The sequence below is a fragment of the Chamaea fasciata genome, unplaced genomic scaffold (genome assembly GCF_029207755.1).
Source record: "Chamaea fasciata isolate MVZ Bird 193981 ecotype frontalis unplaced genomic scaffold, bChaFas1.0.hap1 SCAF_3, whole genome shotgun sequence".
NCBI classification, from domain to species: Eukaryota; Metazoa; Chordata; class Aves; order Passeriformes; family Sylviidae; genus Chamaea; species Chamaea fasciata.
This window is the reverse complement of record NW_027094088.1, coordinates 96,321,724-96,346,435: the sequence shown is the minus strand read 5'-3', so window position 1 is coordinate 96,346,435 and position 24,712 is coordinate 96,321,724. Positions and strand designations below refer to the sequence as shown.

General features: G+C 41.5%; 2 protein-coding genes across 2 annotated transcripts in view; one reads left to right on the top strand and one right to left on the bottom strand.

Annotated features, from left to right (window-relative positions):
* The first annotated feature begins 1,204 nt into the window (after positions 1 to 1,204).
* On the top strand, positions 1,205 to 6,806 carry ADI1 (acireductone dioxygenase 1). The gene is made up of 4 exons (XM_066179867.1): positions 1,205 to 1,366; positions 1,827 to 1,946; positions 3,502 to 3,681; positions 5,369 to 6,806. The coding sequence occupies exons 1-4, from the start codon at positions 1,247 to 1,249 to the stop codon at positions 5,498 to 5,500; spliced, it is 552 nt and encodes a 183-aa protein (XP_066035964.1). The 5' UTR covers positions 1,205 to 1,246; the 3' UTR covers positions 5,501 to 6,806.
* Positions 6,807 to 15,570: 8,764 nt separating this feature from the next.
* The window catches only part of TRAPPC12 (trafficking protein particle complex subunit 12), a 49,762-nt gene continuing 40,620 nt past the window's right edge, over positions 15,571 to 24,712 (bottom strand). The window contains exons 9-12 of the mRNA XM_066179862.1: positions 23,118 to 23,216; positions 17,905 to 18,005; positions 17,037 to 17,124; positions 15,571 to 15,914 (exon numbers count right to left, since the gene is read on the bottom strand). Of these exons, the coding sequence (XP_066035959.1) occupies positions 15,672 to 15,914; positions 17,037 to 17,124; positions 17,905 to 18,005; positions 23,118 to 23,216 (531 nt within the window). The 3' untranslated portion in view covers positions 15,571 to 15,671. The remainder of the gene's footprint in view (positions 15,915 to 17,036; positions 17,125 to 17,904; positions 18,006 to 23,117; positions 23,217 to 24,712) is intronic.

Below are 24,712 nucleotides of genomic sequence, written 5' to 3'. Positions count from 1 at the left end.
CAAGTAGATTCCTGGCATCTTGCCTATCTTAGTGTTTAACAGAATAAGTAAATTCTATTAACTGTATGGAAATCAGTATTTTTTTTTTTTTTTTAAGCGGGAGCTTTGGAAAACTTGTAAGATAGTGGTGGGTAAATCATAACAATGTATAATAATGAATTTAGGCCAATTGATTACCTGAATCTAATAGGTAGATTATAATAAAAAATCTAATAGGACAGAGTTTTCCATCAATTTGATATAAATGTTTATTCTTATTCTGGAAATTCAGGACAGAAGAAAGCAAAGAGGAAGGTTACAAGATTAAGGCTGATTAAGGGATGGAAAACAAATAGTACTTCTCAAAAGGGCTTAACAGGGGGTTGAGGGCCTGCAGAACATGGTGGATATATGTCATCTTTTCAGAGAACTGCAACTTTAGGAGAATATTGGCATTTGGGACCCATAATATTCAGTGCTGGCTGTCCCAAAACACCTACTTGTCCTCCATGTGCCTTAGCATAGCTTCTAGAGTATCTGTTTGCTAATCAATAGGGCTTAAACATAAATACTACACATTAAAGGGATCTGGTACCTTTTAATGAGAATTGGAATAGTAGTGGTTGAGACACTTTGTAAGTAAGAAACTTTTTAGGAAAAAAAAAATACAGGGTGGGATTGTTTCAGTTGGCTGGTCATTCTTACACTGTGCTTAGCTGGCTGTTGGTTTATCTGCCATATAGAATTGGGTAGATGCAGAAGTGTGGAGGCTGGAGGGGACACAGCTCAGGCTGTCTTGTCCACTCCAGCTCGGGGAGGACACTGGGGATGTAGCCTCATCGATGGAGACAACACAAGTTACCTATGCAAGCATGTCTTACCACTTTCTTTATTTTTCTCCTAATTTCTTTTTTATTTTTCCATATTGTGGGGTTGCAATGCAGGTCTTTAAACCTGAGTTTAGTGTAAGTTCCGTCAGAGCATTACAGCGAGGGCCGGCACGATGCAATCACCACGGCCGGCCACTCAGGTTACCCCGGGAGGCTGGTGCGGGTGAGAGGTGAGTCTCTCTCTCTCGGGGAGACTCGGCGCTCAGCCTGGAGCTGTTCCCTCAAGCTCCGCACCGCACCCCGTAGTGGCCCATGGCGCCCCTGTAATGCTCTGCCCCAGGCCGCGGGGCGGGCCGGTCCCGCTCGCTGCGGGCCCGGGAGCCTCGCCGGGGCGGGACCTGCTGCCGGCCCGGCCCCGCGGACGCTGTGGCGGCGAGATGGTGGAGGCCTGGTACATGGACGAGTCCCAGGAGGACCAGCGGGCGCCGCACCGGCAGCGGCCCAACCGCGCCGTCAGCCTGGAGCAGCTGCGCCGCCTCGGCGTGGTGTACCGGAGGGTACGGCGGGGGCTACCGCAGGGCACGGCAGCGGGGACCGAGGGTATGGCCGGGGGTACAGCAGGCCACGGCGGTGGGTACCGAGGGTACGGCGGGTGTACCAAAGGTACGGCGGTGGGTACCGAGGGTATGGCCGGGGGTACAGCAGGCCACGGCGGTGGGTGCCGAGGGTATGGCCGGGGGTACAGCAGGCCACGGCGGTGGGTACCGAGGGTACGGCGGGTGTACCAAAGGTACGGCGGTGGGTACCGAGGGTACGGCGGGTGTACCAAAGGTACGGCGGGCCGGGCCGGGCCGCCCGCAGAGGGGGAGGCAGCCCGTGTCCTTGCGGCAGCTCCGCCTGCAGCGGCCGACCCGCCCCGGCACTCCCGGCACCTCGGGATTCCCTCGGGTGCCCTGAATTCCGCCTTGGGCAATGGCGTCCGATTTTTTTTTTTTCCCCCCCTGCCTATTTTTTTAGTTGGATGCTGATAACTATGAAACTGATCCATGCTTGAAAGAGATTCGGAGAGCCGAAAATTATTTTTGGATGGATATAGTGACCATACATAAAGACAACCTTCCAAACTATGAGGAAAAGGTGCGTGAAAGTTTGCTCACAGTGCGGGTTTCCGCGCCGCCGTCTGCCGCTGGAGCATGCGGCCAGCGTGACACCCGCGCAGCCCTGCGGGACACGGGGATGAGGCTTCCACGTCTGAAATACGTCCTGTACCGAAGTCCTGAACATTAAAAAAGAACTTTTGATATTAAAGATAGCAGAGGACTTTTGCTTCTGTAGATTGCCTTCAAAGGTTTTGAGGATCATTTCTATCACTGTCATTTCAAAACTGAGATTCCTACCAGGAGAGTTCTGCCAATGCTGACCTGTCCTCAGAGAGCCTCTCAGGGATGAAGGCAAGTGGCTGCCAGCTGGGCCTGGACTTTGAAGGCTTTTACATCCTGATGGCTGCTTGCATAATGTGTCTTTTTTAAGTGAGTGTTAACCCCATAGAATAGGAGGGATAAATCCTTTGTACAAGAAGATTTTTTACCTTGGAGAGCTCATATCTTGACAATTTCATTATAACTCAACATTGTTCAGGTGAGCCTCCTAGAAGGTGCTTTCTCATCCCAGCCTCCGGGTGCTGCTGGCTTGCTGCTCTGACCTGAGGATAGCAACCCAATGACACTGTAATATTTTTATTAAATTTCAATTTACCAGTTTGTTTTAAGCCCATTGTGTTTTGTCTTGGTGAGAAGGTGAATTAGGTAGTAACTTATTAGGTAGATGGCTTGGGTAGACTCTATCTGAGAGAAAGATGGGCCATTCTTTACAAGATGTAGGGACTTTTGCTCATCCTGTTGTGCTGGATCACTTCTGGCTCAAGGACATCTGCACAAAGTGTGGTTAAATGTCATCCAGACCTGAGCAGGTAGTGATGGTACCTGGCATTGCACTGCTCACTGTACACTAAACATTTCAGGTCTCCATTAATTGAACTTTCAAAATGTGTTTTATATTCTGTGCATGTTTTATATTCTGTGCATTCCAGAAAAAAGAGAATGTTGCTGCCACTGTCTTGGGTGAGAGAGCCTGAGCTGGGTCTCACTGTGTGTGGGCAGGCAAGACACACTGTTTACATCAGGTTGCTGTAGATGGGCCTTGTTTGGCAGTAACTGTGTTTTCGGAGAGTGGTAGTACCCTGTGCAGCTAATTCATCTCTATGTAAGTGTAAAAGAGAGGGGATAATCTGTGGCTTTGTTTGGTGCTGCATGTTGCAGGAAAAAAAAAGCACAAAATGATTCAAACTGAGTAAGCACAAGGACCAAATTCTCCAGTGGAAAGCTTTACCCATCCCTCTTTCAAATGAGTGTAAGCATTGCTGTTATTCAGAGAATGGTTATATACAGCTAGAGCTGCTGTTTCTTGTCAGAGGAATTCCTCCCCTCCAAAGGAAATGTAGGAGCCTGCTTAGAGGTGTCCAGAGACGGGGGCTGGCTGACTGGCTTGGCCATCTTAACCATGTTAACCATTCTCCTCTGTTAGGCTTTCACAGGGTAACTGTTTTAACTTTCTCAGCTTCTCTGTGTTTCTACCAGATTTCTTTGCAGTTTTCCCATGGTCAGTAGTTTTACAAAATATTTGCTATTTCTAGATAAAAATATTTTATGAAGAACATTTGCACCTCGACGATGAAATTCGCTACATCTTGGAGGGATCTGGGTATTTTGATGTTCGAGACAAGGATGACAAATGGATTCGGATTTCCATGGAAAAAGGAGACATGATAACCCTCCCTGCTGGCATATATCACCGATTTACACTGGATGAGAACGTATGTTGTAGATTACCATAAATTTTGATGACAAATCCGTGTGAATATATAACACATTAGTAACTACATGCTCTGAGACTTGCAGTTCATTAGCAAAACATATTAAATATGAAGGAGGAGAATGAAAAATACTAAATAATTCACAGCATCTGAACCTTTCATCTCCAGGTCACAGATTCAGCTTCTCAGCTGTAAGTCATTGCCACATGATGTCTGTGGCATACCAAGCCTTGGGCTGTCCCTCCCACAGTTGCCCCAGCTGTCAGCTGAGATGGACAAGGTCTAGATGGATCATTCTGTATTGCCTTGTGTATTTTTGTGGGGATAGAAGAGCATATCTGTGTCCAGCAGTGATATTTTTCAGGAGTGTTAAATTCACCTTTGGGTAAAGATGAATTTAAGGGTCCTGAGGCACTACTTGCAACTGCTGTATGCTAAACTGGATGCTGGCTTCACAGCTGGTGACCTCCTTTGGAAAGATACTGTTGTCAGTGGGAGAGTGAGATTGGCACTTGGAGTCCTAGTCTGTATTTCTCTGCTTGTGAGCTTATACAAGCGTGTTTGTAACTTCGGCATTACCCCTGCAAAATGGGTAAACATGTGCTGTCTCCTGTGGTGAAATTGCATCTCTGGTGAAGAGAATGATTTTGAGAATGGTTTTGTGTTCATACATGTGAAAAAGGGAGATGCTGCTTTGGTGAAAAACCCAGCTTTTCCCATCTGCATCTTGAGATCCACAGCGAATAAGCTACATTTACTATTCTCAGGCTTTTTCTTTACATTGACAAAATGTCAGGGGTTATGGTTGAATCCCCAAGAAGTCTTAAGTGTTTGTTGACTTCAGGAACTTTATTCCAGAAGTGCCATCTTCAAAGTAAAATCTTTAGGTGCTTCTCTGCCCTGGCATTTTGCAGCTAAGTTTTTTTGGTCCCTAACTTTATTTTTACCATTGCTGAACACCTGGGTGTAAGATAATCATCTATCCATGTTTTACAGAATAGGTAGGGTCTAAATCTATAGTATAGTGGACAGAGGAGGCAAGTTCCTCATAACCCCATGATTGGAGCACTTCTGCAGGATGTCAAATCCCATTTTCTGCTGCCACAGCTGTACCTTGCACCAGGCATACTTTTGGTTAGCTGGTGTTAGAGGCTGTTGCTTTTCCTGTTGAAATCTGGAGACTTTCCACTTCCTCCTGTGAGCATTATTTTTGGGGTAGTTTATGTACTCCCCATTCACTTTTTATGGCTGTGACTTTGACGCTTCTGGTATTGCCCAAAAGCATTGTGTAAACATCTTGGGTACTCCAGTTGCTGCTATTTAACTGAGCAAATAGGATTTAAATGCTGCACTGGTGAGTATTGTGGATCCAATGCAAAAGGTTTGCATAAGAGAGGATGGTTTTGGTTTCCTTGAAAAGGGGAGAAGTACTGCTGCTGCCTGAACTAAAGGCACTGATCATCACACAGTGTATCACTGCGTAGGTGCCAGAGTCTTCCACTGCAGGCACTGAGAGCAGGAACAGCAGTATAGTGCTATAATTTTCTGGAATGTGTAAAGCTTTCAGTCCATCATGAAATAGTTTCAAAAATTTCTGCAGAAGTGCAAGTGAAACCTTAACTTTGGAATGAAGATCCCTTGAAAAGGAGCTCTCTTAATTTATTTGTCACTTCTTGTTCTTTGGCAGAATTACGTGAAGGCGATGAGGCTGTTTGTTGGGGAACCCGTCTGGACTGCGTACAACAGGCCGGCTGACGACTTTCCTGTCCGCAAACAGTATATGAAGTTTTTGACTGAAGAAGCACGCAATGGTGTCTGAGACCTGACAGGTGGAACATCCTGAAGCCCCATCAGAATAAATGTGCCTTGTTGCTTTTCACTGATTAAACTTGTATTTACATAGGAAATTGGAATCACAGAATCATAGAAAAATTTAGAATGAAGAGTAATTTGGAGGTAATTTAATCCAACCCTGTGAATTACTATGCCAGTTTTAAAGCTAGACCAAGTTGCTTAAGATCCTGAATTTCAGAAACCTCTGGTGGTGGAGGTCCCACAGCATCTCTGGGTGCTGGTTCCAACACTTAGCTGCCCCCATGGCCAAGCATTTGTTCTTCATGGCCAACTCCCTGTTTGCAGTTGGAGTTTATTGCCCTTTCACTGCATGTCTGAGGGACTCTGTCTTCTTCACAGTCCCTGCTCTAGTAGGAAACTGTAGTCGGGTTGAGTCTCCTCCTCTCCAGGCTGCACAAACCAGACCCCTTGGCTGGGCTCCCTTCTGTTAAGTAAGATGTTCAACACGTTTTGCCCTAGTTCTGGTGACTGAGATGTCACTTACATAGTGCCACCTGATAGTTAAGCTTCAACCACAGACTGTTTTGAGCCCAGTGGACCTGAGGTTCTTCATCCACCCAGTAGTTTGTATCCTCAGTCAGGCTGCTGTGAGACATGCCAGTGAAAGCCTTGCTGGAGCCAAGGTGAATGGCACCTACGGTCTCCCCTCTGCCACAGAGCCACTGTTCCTGGCAGTCAGCATCAAGCAGAATGTGCCCCTGATGAATTGGCATTGACTGGTTGCTCCCCATCACCTGGTGTTTCTTGTGCCTGGAACACCTTCCATTATGGTTTATTCTGTAACATTCCTGGGGACTGGAGCAGGGCTGAGCAGCCTGCAGTTCTCCAGATCTTTTGTGCCTTTTTGAAGGTGGCAGTATTACTTGCCTTTTTCTGCTCAAAAAGGTTTTGCTGATCTCGGTGACCTTTCAAAGATGCCGGCAGCCTTGCAGTGACATTAGCTAGTTGCATTTACAGTTGCTCAGGAATCCATTTACTAACCTTTTTTTCCTTGGTATTTCTGGCAGGTAGAATTGTGAGAGGTGGGCTACATTAATATTCATTTTGTTCAGAATCCATGCTAATGAACTATGTAGGATTCTGGTTTTAATTAAAGAAAATAAACCCTCTTTCATTCTTGTCTAAAAATATTCGTAAGATAAATTTGCATAATCGGCATTTTAGTATGCAGCTTTCCAAGTTCTGCCCTGGTACAGAAAGCTGTGGTTTTCTCAGTAAAATGTAGCAATTTGTTCTTGTGAGTTATTAATAAAATTACTTTGACCTAGGTATGTTTGGTTCTGGTGGTTTGTTTGTTTGTTTGTTAATTCCTTGTGCTGACATTTAGGACCCATTGAACAACAGCGTTACTGTAATTACTAATCAGCTTTTAGTCCTTGTGCTGGCATTGATTTGTTCTGTGACATGGGACAAATCACTGACTGTGCCTGTTTCTTCAGCTGTGAGAGGGAGAAGAGTAGGCTTAGGCACACTGGGCAGGTTTTCAGTAAATGCCTTGTGCTTACACAGGACATGGAGTTCCCCAGCAATGGGCACTGAAGTGTTTTGCTCTTCTCAGTGATGTATTATGTCAGCTGGGCAGATGTACTGCTTGCTTCAGCTCTCAGTGGATGATGAGCTGAGTGCAGCCTGTGTGCTGATTTCAGCCAGATATAATACATGCTCCTGCCTTGCAGTCTCCTAGATAAACAACTTGAGAAGGAAGTTGAAATGGCCCTACCTGGGTCTTCCTAATGTAGCAATGATGGATAATTGAACTTCGCACTCTTCTGTCCTGTGAGTGTGTACATAGCCCTTCTTTAGTAGGTAACAGTGTTTTTCTCCCTTTGTAGCAGCATTACTGTTAACCATTTCTAGATGTTTTATTTCTTAAAGAGTTGCTGAAAGAGAAGTTGCAATTTTGAAGTGAAATTGTACAAAATTTACAAGCTGGAAAGGGTGAAGGAAAAAGTCGTGTTTCCTGGGGTTTGGGTTGCATGCTAGAGGAGATATGGGACACAGCTGACCCTTCAGTCTGCCAGTGTGGGCTCAGTTTATGGGAGGGGGAGCAGGCACAATGCACGCTTGCAAAATTGAAACTCACCCAGCTCTCCATGCATCTGGGACTGGCTTTTGTGCCGTGGTCCGTAAGCCTGTCTGAAAAATCGGCGTTATGAGCAACTAGGAGGTTTAGCTATAGCCAGACACACATGGGGGAGGCTGTGCTGTGACATGTGCATTACTGGCTCAGGGATTTGTGTGCCACTTGTCTGAAGGGAGCCCTTGAATGTCCTCTTGCACAGCACACTGGGGCTTCCTGCTCCCAGAACAAACTTTGGGGATTTTTCAAGGTACAACTACAGGAATAAATAACAGTTATTGCCTGCAGCAGATTTTATTCCTTTGATTTATATGCCACAGAAAATTGGGTTTCTGAATGTGAAGTAAAACGACCGCTTTCTCCTGGTGCTGGTATCGGTCCCTGGTATCCCATCTAATTCATCCCCCTTCTAAGCTTTTGTTTCCTTTTTTTTTAACAGAAGCCAAGGTGAGACTGTTCATATGGGCCTTTCTGTTTTGATCTCTCTCTGCAAAAGGAGAGGTGGGGCAGCAGCACTGGCCCTCAGGAACCCCCACTTACAGAGCAGCCATCCCCTACCAGGCTGGGGGAGTGACCAGGAAGAGAGAGCAGGTAATGCATTCTCCTCGGGAGAGATTTACAGTTGGGAGCAGTGATGAGGGATGGACAGTAAAAGTGGCTGCTCGCAGCTATTGCTTTCAGTAGCTCGCTGATGTAGGATGTGACCTGGGAAGGAAGGCTGAGCCACCTTGTTTTGTTGTCTCTCTGGAGGAATATATACACCCGGTACAGCTCCCATCTCCTGGCTGTCAGAATAACACACGATCACCCCACTGGAGATCATTCATCATTTTCATAGCACAATGCATTCTGCTGCTGAGAGGTGGCAGGGACTGGGGGGGTCTGCTTGTCAACACTTTGGAGTCCATGCCCTTTAGTGCTATAGGTGTCTTTGAAAGGGTGAAAGCTTTGCACTCTGAAAGTGGTTTTTGTCAGCCAGGAAAAAAGCAATTTGGGGCTGGTATAAAGATTCCACACCTGCAAAGAGGTTATGTGGGAAATTACAGTGGGAGGAAACAGCTGAGCAGAAAAAAATGCTAAAATTAATAGAAAACGTTTAAGAGAGCAGAGAAATGGGAAGGAGAGCATGCCATTCCTTCAAATGAAAAATGCAGTTTATTTTCATTGTGATTTTTGTGGGTTTTTTCTTTCTTCCCTCCCCTTCCCACCCTGCCCCCCCCCTCACCCCCCACAAACAAAAAGGGCAAAGTGAAATTGATTTTTGGTCTAAAAACATTGTTCTGTTTTACCACACCTAGCGGAAAATCTTGGTACATTGGTGTAGTACGAAAATTCATGTAAGTAGTTCCAGCAACATCATATTGGCAGCACTAACTCAGGCATGGGAAATACTCCAGCTCCTCCAGGATTAGATTAGATAAAAAAAAAAAAGGAAAATGGTACTGAATTGAGATATTTAAAGATAGCTTTTTTTGGTGCCTATGTATTTTCTGCTTTAATCTCAGCTTTCCCAAAGTGGCATATACCTACCCCATTTTCTCATGAACATCTTGAGAGAACTTTTCTGAAGGTGACTCAGTGCAAACTGTGGATGGACAGTAGGATTTTTAATAATTTAGGTGGGCGAAATGGTGGCTGCATTCCCTTGTTATATGTCCTGGGGCAAGTTTCTTTGGCTGGTTTTAATGAAAAGACATTTCACAGCCGGTTGGTAGTTAACTTGTAACATCCACTTGCGGGGGGGGGGGGGGGGGGGGGAAAGGAGGGGGGCGCTAAAAACAGGTGAAGGGAAATGCTGCTGGTGGTGTCTTGCCCTGGGCTGCCTGAGAGCAGGGGCTGTGCTGCTACCTGCAGCTGTGGGAGCTGGTAGCTGCCTGTCCTGGCTGCTGAACTTGACAAGTATAAATCTTAATGTAAGCAGAGCATTGGGTCCTAGTGGCAGAACAGGCCAGAACTCTCCTGCCGGGTTTCTGGCTCCTGAACTTAGCTTGAACTAGGAACTTAGGAGAAGGGACAGTTTCCTGACAAAGGCAGTCATTTAGTATCAGCTGTCAAACACCAGCACATGCAAAGACTGAGATGAAAGCTGAGCACTGCTTTGAAGAATATTTCTTTGTAGTCAAATTGTGGATTTAGATATTTGACCAAGCTGTAGACCTGACTTGTGCTATGCTTGAACGTGACATCATTTGTTTGGGAGTCTTTCCTGGGAAAATGATAGAAATGCCCATATTTCCCCCCCAATAGGGGAGGAAGTCTGAGAATAGGGTCACTGCCAGTTATCTTCTATTTCCTAAAGCCAAATAAACATCCCAACTCATTGGGGGATGAATTGGTGTTACAATTTAAATATTCCTGGCTCAAAGATGCAGATTTCATTTGATTTACTGCACTCATTGTGATTTTACAACTTGAGTCCCAAAACATTTTGTGTGGTTGCAAAAAGATAATACTCTGCTATACCTACAATTTGAAAAACCTATTTTTGTGCAACTGAGTCACTAGCTCTCATTATTTATTAACTGTATAAATACCCAGATAAGGCAAAGAAGCAAAATTTCAGAAACCAAAATGCCTGGGGAAAGATTGAACAGTTAAAGGACTGTGAATCTCTTTTAATTCTGGCCTCCCCTGCTGCAGTTCTCTCTGGGATACCTGCATTAATTTTGTTTCATTCTCTATGCTGCTTCTCAGAGTACCAATTAAAAACTGTTGTGCCTGTCAATATTGGCTGGTAGAAAATTGGGCTGGGTATGCTCTGGGATTGCCTTTGGTAACAGACACAGCCCAGAGCAGCCAAGCTGAGCTCTGGGCTCTGGTTTCCCCTGTGATCACAGGCATTTGAGCTGGAGAATTTGATTTGGATCCGCCCTCAGGCTTATTTTTTTCCCCCAAATGATTCAGGCAACTTAAAGCTGACCTGCTGTTCATGGGAAAGAGGTGAGCTGTCCTTGGTGATACTGTAACAAAACAAAGTGGTGGGGCATAAACAGAATGGTGGCCAGGTTATGCACAGCCTGCTGGCCAGCCTTGGGTGGGGGCTCAGTCCTGCTGTCTGCCACTGGAATGTGTCCCAGAATTTGAAGTACTTGTTCACATCCTGCATTGCGAATAGCAGAGGTTTTTTTGGGGAGGGGATAATTGTTGTGGGTTTTTTTCTTACAATAAACAGCTCTAGTTCTGCATCTTTTTACTTTAGTTTTTTCATTTTAGTACTGACAGTTTTGACAGTTTTTCAAAGCCAAATAGGAGCCTTCTCCCCCCTTCCTTCCTTGCCTCAAAAAAGTAACATCCAATTTTTTCCCCTCTTTGTGGGAAAATTATAAGTCATTATTGCTACCTTTCAGGTGGATTCATTTTAATGACTCTCATACATAATAAACATCTGCAGATGACTGCCCAAATCTAGGACAGAAAATCTACATGTCGATCCAGAACAGCTTGGAAAGGCAGCACTTAGGTCATCCTCCCCATCCACATCTTTCTCTTCCTCCCTAAGAGCAGGGTCGTGACCATCTCTCACACATCTTGAAGAATGACAATTCTTAAATCTGTAACCCCCAGACTGGCTGGAAGAACTAAGTGGGAAAGCAGATTTCTGCTACCATTTCCTGAAAGTTAGTGTTGGGGGTTTGCATCCAGCACCACAGAACTGCTGTTCAAATGCCAGAAACTCTGTGCAGGTTCCTACATTGTAAGGTACCTCACTGGTAAGATAATTCCTTAATGTTTAGTTAAGGGGGTAAAAAGCACGATGGAAGACGTGGATGGCATCTTCCTTTGAACTCTAGTAGGTGTGAACTACTGGATAAACTCACTTTGTTTCAACACCATTAATTTCCCTGGCCTCTGCTCAGGACAGCAGCAACACAGGTTGCTACCTGAGCAACCTCAGAGAAGTTGACCCTGCCTGGTGTGGTTCTGCCTGTCTGAAATACATTTATATCTGTATCTGATGCTTCAGCCCCATTTTGACATGTTGCTTGGTTGCAAGTGAAGCAGCAAGTGAATGTGTATTTCTCGCTGCAGCTGGTGATGGCAGTACCACACATCCTGCACTCCTCTTGCAGATGGTTCCAGCACGTGGTTAAGCACATCAGCTGACATACAAATGAGAGACATAGCTGTGAACAAAGATCATTCCCCACTTCTCCCCCTCTGACTGGATTTGCAAAAACACCTGCAGCAAAGGCTTCACGAAGGGGCTGTCTGTGTACCTCAGAAAACTCAGCAGCTTACCCAGGCAGCGTGGTAATTCCCAGCACATCCTTATGTTGAAAGTCTCAGGATGAAGATGTATCTGAAGAGGGTGTTAGCTGGCTGGGTGAGTTCTTCCAATGAGCTCATCCAGCTTGTGCAGAGCGCTCCTGCTGACATGAAGGATGGGGTAGGTGAAGGAATGACCATCTTTTCCAGTAGACTGGCTGAACTCCATTGTGGAATTTCAGGCATGTCTGCACACGCCTTTGGGGAACACTCAATGTGTCCAGTCTAAAAACTGGACTGAGGCACCAGGAAAATGTCAGTGACCAGCTGGTGAGGGGATGCCATATTCACCTGAACTGCAGTTAGGTATCAGAAATGCCAGAGAGATGGTTAAGTTCTTTTGAGTCTCTGCATACAGTAATTATCTAAATGTCTGAAGTACAGCTTCTTTTCTCCTCTTTTAACAAAAGTGGGAATTTAAATGCAAAACTTCTGTTAAGGAACATTAAGCCTTAAGATTTGAATACAACAATCAGTGCATTCAGGCTCTGCTTTCCACAGCTTTTCTCACTTAGCCAGATGACATATGCATGCTGTGTTTTAGAACTGAGCTCTGCCCTCATTTACACCAGGAACCCTCATTAAATTCAGCTGAATTCATTGAATTTAACAGGATTGCCTGGTGTAATTAATGTTTTGAGGACAAAGTTTGTCCTTAGCTTTAATGTTTTAACATCATATAGAGCATTCAGATGTATAACGGGCAGAATTTAGGGAAGTCAAACACTTAACTTGTATGTATGTCACATCCAAACCATAAAGTGACATTGAGTCTTGCCTGCATTTCATAAACAGTTAACAATTTGCATACATCCAGCAGTGATAATATGCCTTTGCATTTAAATTTTAATTATTCTGCAAGTCTACCAGGATGTCACTTGTTTAATGGCTCGCTGAGCTTAGAGGTCACCCAGTCCAAGTCTCTTCTAACAGCATTTTTATCTGAGTAAAAGCTTCTGCTAATAAGAACACAGCAAACATGCTGAAGTAAGACCTATGTAGTAATACACACAGAATGTAGAGAAATTTGGAGAACAGGAGATTTTGTTTTCGGAGTGTTTCTTCTATAATGATTATTGGACTCTGACTAGGATAATAAATTTTTATTCTCTGCTGATCAGAATACAGACTGTCATTTACATGTGCAGTATCAGGCACTACAGAACCAAAAAGGAAGCTTTTTACTGCAGTTGTAAAGAGGCAAGTGGCTTCAGCATGCTGCTGCTGCTGATCATGCTACTTTCACTTAGCATTGGAACAGAGAAATGACGATTCCTGAAAGCACAGGCAACACTACAACAATACAACAGTACAACATAACACTTCAGCTGAATGTGTGTGAATCTCTTTTGTATTCTTTTACAGATTACTGTAAAAAATTTAATGGGAATTACAGATAGCTTGGGTTGGAAAGGACCTTTGAACCTCATCTAATTCAACCCTCTCCAAGGGCATAGACACCTTCCACTAGAACATGTTGCTTAAAACCCATCCAGCCTTTGTTTTGAATGCATCCAAGGATGGGGAGTCTCTCTGGGCAAACTACTTCAGTGCCACACCAAGAATAGTATTTTCTTTATATCCAAGCTAAACCTACCCTCTTTTAGCTTAAAACTGTTGCCCCTTCCCCTATTACTACATGTCCTGGTAAACCTGTTAAACCCTTGTCCTTATCACATGTCCTGTTCACTGCTCTCAGTGTCTTTGACAACAATGGTTGTCACATGCAAGGAGTTCTTTTAATCTCCAAAGAAACCCCACACCCAAGAAAAGGAACCTTTATGACCTATAGAAAATATACTACTAGAATAAAAAATGAGCACAGGGAGTAACATACCTGATCAGATTAACAGCTGTAACAAAATGAAAATGACAGTGATTTCAACTCAGTTACCAATGTAAACTGAGAATCTGTCCACTTATTGTTAAACCTTGTCTAAAATCCTATCAGCAATTAAAACAAATGTAAAATCTCATATAGCATAATGCCTATATAACTACTTTTAATTTACTATTTTAATACTCACTCTAGTTATGTAAATGGTGTTTAGGCCCAGCTGAAGCAGGTGGTGCTGATTATTTAATTCTTGAGTTTGGTAGTGGTACCTAAGGACAAGTCTACCCAGGTGTTGTACAGGTTTAATTCAGATCCAGATGTTCAACTTGGAGGCTAAGTCAGAACCAGAAATCCCAGATACTTTAATTTTCAGTTGATTGGTACACAACTAGTTGTTGTTTCAGTGTACAAGTATGGCTTTTCAAACAGAAGTATACTATAAAAATGGAGCAAGTTCTGTTTCTGTATAAGCTGTAGGCTTATGTCTTTTCAGGTGACCAGTGACTTTGCAGCATCCTTATGTCTCTGCATGTCTAGACTGCAGAAGTTTTCAAACAACCTGATTTTTGAGGGTAACTGTTTGGCCCCTGTACAGTATCTCCAGATGGACAAGCATAAAAATGAGTTATTGGTTACTTAAAAATACAGGTGGAGGTATTTAAAGGGAGTGAGAATTAATTGATGGATATGGTATTAAAAAATGTAACACGGAGAATTGTCCCATGGCAGTGATTTATGACAAGAAACCAGTTCAATTGCTAAGCATTAAATCTCAAAACAATAAAACCTCCCCATGAAGATACATACATTGTGTTCATGTATGAGTGGGAGTATCTGCATTGAATCTTTACGATACAGATGACGGCAGAAATGTGGGCAGAGATGTAAAATACACTAGTATCACAGTGCTACTGTGATTCCAAAAATCTGTGTTCTGAGGGATGCCAAAATCAGTGTATGCTGATACTGCTGCAATACTGCTAACTGCCTTGTGTCCTGAACCCCATTTGCTTCCATGCTGTCTGGCCTAACCCTTAGATACCTCTGGCTCAGGCTCTGCATCGTTTTCCCTGGGAAATACTTCATGCTCTGTGTTTTTGCTTGATAATGGGAGAACTGAACTGAAATCCATTGTTTCCACTCCCAACAGGCAGTGCTCCTTTCTCCACCCAGCAGAATGCCAGAGTGGAGTAGCTTTGCAGAATTCATGTGTTTTAATCCAAAAGATTTAACAGTAACACAAAACCAAGGAAGTACAGGGAGACCATTTAGTATAGTCCTCATACTGTGGGAAGCTGATACTGTGCAGGAGTGTATGACTCCCTCACATGCACTTGGACACATCCCTGTGCTGCTGGGACTTGGACCAGACGGCCTCCAGCAGTTCCTCCCAACCTCAGCCATGCTGTGACTCTGAATGGTGGTTATCAAGCAGCCTCCTCTGACAGCCACGGACACACAAAGGTGTAATATTCAGGAGTCTGATGGGGACAAAATGAAGCACACACCATAGAAGCAAATGAGGAGAGGTGCATTCAAAACTTTCTTTCTGTACAACACATACTGATATTGTCAATAACTTCTAGCTGATGAAATAAGCTCATGTGGCTTGCTCATTGACTACTGAAAAATCACCAAGACAATAGAAGGTTAAGTTCAGTTTTTTTCAAAAAAGAATCTATATATATACACATATATGTGTATATATATCTATCTTACAGTGCACTGTAATGAGGAGTAACTGAACAGTAACACACCTGTAGGGATGAAGCTGGGTCAAAGTCAGCACAAAGTCTTTGCAATGACAAAGGCCTGTTAGTGATGACAGGTTCGGTAGTAATGCCACTGAATATTCATTATTGAATAGATTTTATTTCACATTTACACATTAGTGAGAGTATGTACAATTTAAAAAATCAGCCTTGCTGATTTAAAAAATTAGCTGGAAATGATCTATCCTAACTTGAGACACTGAGTATTAAAGCTATCGCCCTCTTTGATAGCTACAGCCTCTAGAAGTGCCTGCTTCTTCTGCATACTGCGAGATGACTCCAGTTCATACATTGTAGTCAGGTTGAAGAGGACACTCTCGTGCAGGTAGTGTTGAGGGTCCTGCTGAACCATTCCTTCCAACTGCCTGAGGGAATCCTTCAGTTTCCCCAGGTAAAGAAGACAAACAGCAGCATTGTTGTTAGCCTAGTGAAAAACATTGTAAATAAATAGTGTGTTTAGAAATATATATATATGTATGCATTAACAAGTGATGAGAGAGAAGGAAAAGAAGAAGTCTAGCATCTATTCTGCATGTGTGTGCAAAACTAAAATACATTATCAATTATAAAATACCATCCTTTTCTTCTTATAATTCTCAAGATTTACCCTCTGCCAGTAGCACCTGCTGACTTAGAAGTTAGCTGAAACTCTAAAAGACAGACTTTAAAATGAAATATAAATAGTATAGGACATTAGTCAGTTAATTCTGAAAGCCAAGCGAAACAAATTTCAGAAACCACGTAAGCCTTTACATGCAGACATTTTCATAGATTTTCTTTTTTAATTACTTCACTATATTTTCAGAAGTGTTTTTCTCTCTCTCTGGCTTACATGTCCTCATAAGCAACAGGAAGATACTTTCTTATCACAAAGGCAACTACAACTGACTTCATGTAAATCCAGTAGATAGGGCACTTTAAATAGATCACAAATTATCAAGTCAGGTTCCATTTTCCTTACCACACAAAATGGGTAAATGGCCTTGGAACAGATTATTGGGGGTAAGATGTCTGACTTCTCAGGAGCACTCTTACGTGACCATGCACTGAAAACTGCCAGGTGTAGGAAACCCAAAGGTAAATGAACAGCTCTTTGATCTCAGCTTGTGACAGGAACACAAGGTTCTGACATGCAACATGCTAAAAATGTCATGTTTGAAATTACAATATCCTTTCAATGTTGTGTGAAATCAAGTTAATTTTATACATGTTGGCAGCTGATGTTTCTTTTTCTGACATGCAAGTCTATACTAAAAACAGTGAGTGCAAAAAAAAGTGCTTTTGCAAAGATCCCATAAAAGAAGAGTGTCTCGGAATTTCTACATGCATGCCTAAGTATTCATGCCCTTCATACAGACTGGTTCTTAATTTCCAATCCCATTTTCCACCTTATCCTTGTGTATACTGAAAACCTTTTGGCACACATGCCACATCCCATTTTTCTGTAAAGTTCTGAGCATACTCTGGGTACTAATTAAATCCATGCATGAAGTATTACGAGAATAATTTAGATGTTCATTATATATGTAGCAATTTGAAGATTTACCACAGCATTTGATGAGTCGATCCTTAAAATTTCTGTGAAAAATCGATGAGCTTCTGCAAAATTATTCTGACCAAGGTGGAGAAATGCTCTAGAAAGTAAGTGACATATAAATGAGTTCTCAAAAACCCAAGGTAATAATACATTTAAAAAAGAATGGACACAATTTTTTATTTTTCCAGTTACAGATGTGAGAGTTTCTGACATTTGTTCTTCACAGTGTGAAGGAGACGCTGATTTACAGACAAATGGAATGACAACTTGGATTACTCAGCTATTATATTTTCTGCCTATGAAAGCAAGTCTTCATTGTGTTTTTATTAATTTAAATGCAGATACTCTCTTCCCAGAATTATTTCTCTTCATGAAATCAGCTATACAATTTTCAAGAACTTTTGAATAGTATCTTCTAAATATATTAAGCCAATGTGATAACCATTGCAAAGTGAGTCCCCCCCATCACACAGTTTGATTTAGAACAGTGCATTCGAGCATCCTTTGAAGCTACTGGTGGTATTTTCCTGGCAGATCTGACTGTAGGATGACTGCCCAAAGTAACTTCTCCTCTCCTAAGAGTTATTTATGCAAATGTATATTGAAAAAGAACCAGTGAAAATATGCAGTGCCTGAAAGAATGAGAAAAAGCTTTGTAAAATCAACTGAAAAATCACAATTTCAACGCAGGATAATACAACTGTACCAAGGAATACAGATCTCCTGAGTCTGCATGCCATTCAGTTTCACTTATGACAGATGAAGTCCCATAAAAGAGAGAAAGAGAACAGGATTGTCTCAAGGGTAGTTTAATGATCACCTGCATACTTTTAGAACTGCATTTTTAGAAGTTTTATTTAGCTATTAAATTATCTACCTGTTCATTAAAACCATAATTTGGCTCTGTAGTCCATCCAATTTGTGAGTCACTTTCTCAACATCTTGAAAATATTTTTCTGCAGTTTTTATGTCTCCAATCTAGACAGAAAAATCATAAGTAAGTTACCACTGTAAGAAGAAAAGAGCTACATCCTGATTATAAGGACACAAAAACATACATAATGTATCAAGGTCCATTATCAATCTCTTTACACCAAGGTGATTGGGTAACACCTGTTACCAAACAATGTATTTGAAGAGCCACATTAAAGTCATGAAAAGCACCCCAAAAGCATGTGCAGTTTGCCCAAAGCAGTTTCTCAGCTGGGGGGGGGGGGCCTGTGGAGCACTCTGGACTGTAGGGCAGGAAGGCCCCATATCCTCATTTAGCTCCTCTGTTGTAACTCCACAGTTCAAGAAAGTAGCTGAAAATGAGAAAAGGTCAGAGTTATTTCCAATGAGATGGGATGTTAGTCCACAGGAAGGGAAGACAGACACCAGTGGCCTTGTAGGTAGCACACGACCCACACCTGGTTAACCCACAGCCTCTGGGTCGCAGCCAGGGGCCACAGGATGGCTTTAGTGCATCACAGCACATGTCAGAAAACAACTCCAGTACAATGAGACACTGAGGATATTGGGAAGATGGTCCATGGGCAGATTAAAAAACCACCAAAGAGTGAGTTGAGCAGGATAAAGGAATGAGAGATTTGAAAACTGACATAAAGAAGTACAGATTTGATGGGGGGGTGGAATGGGGAAGGGGATTTCTAAAAAGGAAGCGGTATTTCAACCTAAAGGTGTGTCACATACATTGTTCTTTGAGATGAAAAAAGTACTTAAAGAAGGCCACTTATTTGGAAAATAAGTTAGCAGCATATTTTTCAGGCTGGAGAGATGGAAGAAGACGGAAACTTACTACTGAGTAAAATCAATCTATCAGAATCTATCAAAAGGAGTAAAATTAAATGAGTTCAGAAGCATAAAGCCATGGAAACCAGGCAGTCCTCAGGTGAGGAGATTCAAGGGGATCCTCAAAAGACAACCCATTTGTTTAAGAACACTATGAAAAATGTTTGTGACAAATGTGTTGAACTCTCCTTAATGCTCTCAGATGGTGGATATCACATATCTGAGTCTTACTAGGAAACTTAATCCAGAATTCTTAAATTGCCCTAGCATTACAAAATACCTTCTATCTTATTGCACCTTTTACCCTTAGCTTTTTGTCCTCTCCATAGTGGTAGGGGAGACAGTACAACTCCTCTTTTTTTACAGTCTTTTGCATACTTGAAAAAGTTTTCTTCTCCTTATAGAATGAGAATCAATTTTCAGGGAAAGCAGTGTTTATCCCTTTCTCACAGATAATGCTTTCTGGATTCTCTGAACTCTCTCCTGTTACTTCACATCCTCCCTGAGTGCCCACGTAAGAATCCACAATCCAAATGATCTCACCAGCACTGAGAAGCAGAAATCACTTTATGTTTCACACATGAATATGAATTTTGCTTTTACCCAAGTATTTGGAAGTCCAATTTGTTTACCCTTGTGTAGTTCTCTTACTCTCAGCCTATTTCCTTTCTACAGGAAATAGGCTTGTTGTTGCTTCTCATTTTGTATTTGTGCATTACTCCCAGTCTTCGGTAGCATTTTGCCTTTGCTGTTTGAATCACAGCCAATTTAACACTGCAGCTTCTCAACTTGTCAAGATTATTTTGCATTCTGATCTTTCCCTTCATAGTGTCTGCACCACTCCCAGCTTGGCATAATCTGTACATTTCACAAGCATGCTTCACATTTCATCACAGAAGTACAACCTAACCAAAAATTACAAACACTACAAACCCGAATGAAATCCTTGTGGAAAAGATCATCTAGCAAATCCTTCTAGTCATCACCAAATGACTTTCCAATTGCACTTTTCAGAGACAGCAAACATTCATCCATCTGATGGCTCCATCTACATTTCTTCCCTATTTGCTTATGGGAATATCACCGTGGCAGTACCCAAAGCCCTAACACCAGTAATATAACAGGTACTGCTTCACCTCTAACCACAAGATTTTGTCAACATAAGGAAATTATTCTTCTTTACATTTAGGAGATGATCCAATTGAATACTGCAGTCAAAGATGTAACTGTCCATCTACCAAGCATTTCTGGAATACCCATTAATAGTCTTTTCTAATGGAACAGATGCATTTCTCCCAGATGTTATATAAGTGGACTCAACACAAAACAAATATTATTCATTCTAAAATACCGTTCATTCAGTTATAACGACAAAGGATACAATTTCTCTCTATAAATCCTACTAAAGATATAAAACACCAAGAAAATAATTACATTTAACTAGAGGAAAATGCTGGCAAAGTGTAAATGAATCTGTCCTCGCGTATTTTTAGCCTGGGAATCCCTTAACTATGAGAACAATCAATTTCTAAAGCAAGCTACCAGTCTGCTCTCCTGAGAGCTTGATGAGTCCAAATCCAGTATGCTTTGATATTAATCACACTGTATTTGTGATCATGAATAGTTCAGATTTCTTAGCAGCATCTTGTATCTTCTCAGCAAACATGTCAAACTCTTAAATCTCATTTTTCGCACAGAGAGGAAACAGTTTACTTTTTAAATTTTTTTTGGTGGGAAAGATCATTTAAAAGAAATAACTAGTTTTAATTAGTCATTAAAGTAATTTAAACAAGTGGTCTTTATTACTTATTCACTTATCACTTTATCAACTTAGTTCAGAAGTATGACCAGTACCTAAAAATAATTAGCACATCAAATAAAAATGAAGATTCTATGGTTAACCTCAAATAATCATATTTTTTAACAAGGACCCTCCCACAGACTATGTGCTTAACTTTGTTTTTTGTCTGGAAACCAAGATTATTTTTCTTCTAGAAATTTTTTATTGCTTTTGACTCAGTTTTGCAGCAATTTGTTGCAGAGGGCAAGGTCAGGCAGCTTTTAAAATTTTTTCTTAATGTACTTATTCAAATGGAAATTTTGGACAGGTCAGCCAGCAAGAGCTACACAATATAATCCTACAGACTAAAATGTATTCAATATTTCTCTATTTCATGTGAATTTCTGTTTTACAGGTCAGGTGACTGCTAAAAGAATTACAGTCCTTATGAAAATTCCTTTGTGATAGTGTGTCTTTTCCTCCATTCTGCACTTCTGTAATTATCATTTCCCACCTTCAAGGCAACAGCAAAAGGCCATACATCAGATCTAGACCTCCTTATGTTCCACTTACATGTGAAGATAAAGAGGACATGATACCTTAGACTAGTTAGCTCAATTTAATTAAGAAAAAATAAATCAAAGCAAAATAAAGCAAAGTTTTACATGTTGAAAAAGGTTGCAATTTTCTTCTGTTAAACTCCTGAATTACACTTTATTCTACTCTATTGCTTTGCTTCACATGTGTGCTGTCTACTGTCAAACAGTGTCTGTGACTCATAAGCAACTGGAATGTGACTTGTTTTTCGGAAGTTGTGACATGTGAATATGAAAAAATGGTTTTCTATTTTACCTGCAAGACGTCTTTTTTTTTTTTTTTCCAGGGATTGCCTTGTCAACAGTGCACAGTTACCCTAGAGTAATCTTACCAAAATGATGATGCCCAGGACTGCAACACATTTGTCTTTCTTTAATTCAAATGGCTTGGTTTTGACTACCTGGACACTGCCTATTTCTCTTAATATATCAAAAATTTGCATCTATTGCACCAGTACCCCCCGAGACAGAGCTGAAAATTTTGTCACAGAAGGACAACAAGCCAAGCAATAAAACCATATCTCCTTAAGATGCTAGAAGAAAGGAAAACATTTCCATTTAGAAATAATCTTCTTTCAAACTTCCATCTAGACTGCATGAAAATATCAAGGACTTCTCATAACCCCTTTTGTTATGTCCAGATCTGACAGTAAAATCCCTCAGAACTGGCGGCCAGTTGTCACAGCCAGCACTGTGATTTCAAATGATTCTGTAAGTTAGGAGATGTTTTCCTCAAGGGAGTGAAAATTTCTCCATAGCAAATGGAATGAAAAAACCGACTTTGGGTGTGACATCAGGGCAGACACTATTGCCAGAAGGGCAGTGCCAGTAACATACCCAGTCATTTTCCCAGTAAGACCAGAAGTATTAGTAACTTATATTTCCTTCAGTATTTTGCATATTTACATTACCATTCTTTAATACACATAATTATTATGTTCCCTATTTAGGTAATAACTAATGCACGCAGCCAATATCATAAAACTGCTCCATAGTGATGGAGATCCACTTTAAACTAGAGACTTTCAAAGACAGACATGTCTAACACATTGTGAAACCATGCTCCTGCTGAGAACTGAAAATCCATGATTGAATTTGAATGACATTCTATGATTTCAAGCAAGCAATGTTAATAATTATCTATTAAGAGTAAATTATTCAATTTCAATGTAATTTTATTACAAGAATGCCACAAATAAGATCATTTATAAATACTTGACAATCCCAAATTAGATTTATCATTAATAATAAAAGTAAGTAGACAAAAGAGGGGAATTTTGAATTATCAGTATCAGAAACATGAAAGAACTGCAGAGAACTTGTGAGACACTAAAAATTTAAAAAATCAGATAGCTATTTAGATGCATTCATTTTATGAAAAAATAAAAATACATCTGTTTTTATTTATCATTAAATACAGTACATGGACAGTTATTATACTTTTCTATATACTGTTTTTTTCTTTTCAGGTGCCCTGCCCTGTCTTCTCAAGGATATGATCCTGACAAAAGAAGGACTCTCTTGAATTTTTTCTAGATTAAGACAGCAGTTACACAGTGTGACTGAGAGTTGCATGCAGTCCGAGGCAGTGAGACATGAGACTTTCAGTGAAATTCTGTCTCACTGATGTCAATGGGAGCTTTACCCTTAGTTTTAAGGAAAGCAGGATGTCACTTTTTAAACAAAATACTAGCAAACTTTCTACAGCATGTTCTTTGTTTACTAATACACTTTTAATACTGTAGCCGCTTCATATTTCCTAATTGTATCTAATATGACATGGTAGAAGGGTTTTTGTTCTGACCACTGCCTCTACAATTTGACATGTGCCCTACAAAAACAGCTAGTTTTAAATGCAATGATCACTCTCTGCATAGCTATCAACAGCAGTATTACCTAGCAAATTTAGAATAAAATGCATACCTGAAGGAAAATCCTTCCAATTCCACTCAGCAACTGAGGCTCTTGCTGTGGGTAATATTTGATGACAGAGTGGTAAGCATCTACAGCCAGCACATAGTCCTAAGGGTGAAAAGCATACAATCAGGTATTTAAGCTCAGAATACTTCAGCCTTTGTGTCATCTACTTTGTAAAGACATATTCCAACAGAATTAAAGTATTTGCAACTCGCCAGTGGGACAGAATTTCTATCAATCACTGTAGGCACTAGTAGCTGACTACATTGGTCTTTTCTCAGTTATACTGGAGCTGCATACACAGGGGATTTTTTTTTAACAGGATCATATTCCTTTTGTAGCTAAATGCCACAAACTAAAACTCTGAACACTTACTCTTCATCTTAGATTATGATTTAGGATGAAAGTCAAGCATCTTCTGTGTGACTGGGGGTATACATACTTGAGAAATCTCTCATGTTTCAAATATGTGTATAATTTACATGGTTTAACAAACTATATTCCAAAGCTTTGTGAAGTGCCTGTGCACATGCTCTTGTGGAAAACATCACGTGACAGAAATTGCAATTCCTGCACATCTTCAGATGACAAACTAGCACTACTACCAAGGGAAACAAGACATTTTCCCTTCCTCCACCTGAATTGTTGGGTTTTTTACTGCATAAAAGCAGGTAATCCAAATAAAAAAATGCATGTGGGCTAAAACTAAGTGAGGGGAGGACTGATTCTGATCTCCAGAAAGCTTTTGCAAGTGACATCATGTCTGCACGAAGGTCATGCTGGCAGGGGGCAGGTTGAGATCTGCCTGGTCAAGATGGAATGCCAATATGCCCTCCAGCTAAGGACCAGTGACAAAAGATTAAACAAATGGGTCCCATTTCCCTCTGGAAAGAAATGCCCATGTGACTGCTTCCTGCAGTTCAGCTGATTCATGGCTGAACTGCAGTAGTTCAATGACCTTGACAGGACATGCCTTCAGATCCTGGCCACAAGGTCTGGCAGGCAGAGGTGAGAGGCACTGCCCATGCTCTGTGCTGAGGCTGTAGGAACGTCCACTGACCCAGGGCTGTGCCACCCTCAGTTGCTGCAGCTTGGAGAAACGTGAGCAGAGGCAGAGAGCACCTGCCTTTGCTTACAAGGGACAGGCCAAGCAAAGGCTGAGGACTCTCTGTGCTGTAACACTTTTGTGCTTCCCAACAGTTCTGCCCTTCAACTTAATACAAGAATTGTGGTGGGCATCAGAAAGCAGATGACAAGGGAGAATAATCTTACAAAACTACACAGACACCTTGGGATACTCTCTGCCCTACCATTATTCTTAGTCAAATTATAGTACTTGGTTAACCTTCCCCTAATGTGATCACAGCTACTAGTAAAGGTTGTTCTTTTTCATCTGCTTGGTTTGAGGAAGTAATGTTCTCCAGGTGTAATGAACTTCTTTTCCTGAGGATGCACTTAAAAGGAGTAATGCCTCTATCCAGTTTTGAAGTCCTCAGCACAAGAAACACATGAACATGTTGGAGCAGGTCCAGAGAAAGGTAACAAAAAACGGTCAGAGGGCTGGAACATTTCTCAAGAAGGAAAGCTGAGAGAGTTGGGGT

What these genes read in the sequence shown, in the direction of transcription:
- ADI1 (XM_066179867.1), top strand. Translation starts at nt 1,247, where the DNA reads ATGGTGGAGGCCTGGTACATGGACGAGTCCCAGGAGGACCAGCGGGCG. An exon ending in TCGGCGTGGTGTACCGGAGG is followed by an intron (nt 1,367 to 1,826) that starts GTACGGCGGGGG and finishes CTATTTTTTTAG; the next exon opens with TTGGATGCTGATAACTATGA. An exon ending in GATTTACACTGGATGAGAAC is followed by an intron (nt 3,682 to 5,368) that starts GTATGTTGTAGA and finishes GTTCTTTGGCAG; the next exon opens with AATTACGTGAAGGCGATGAG.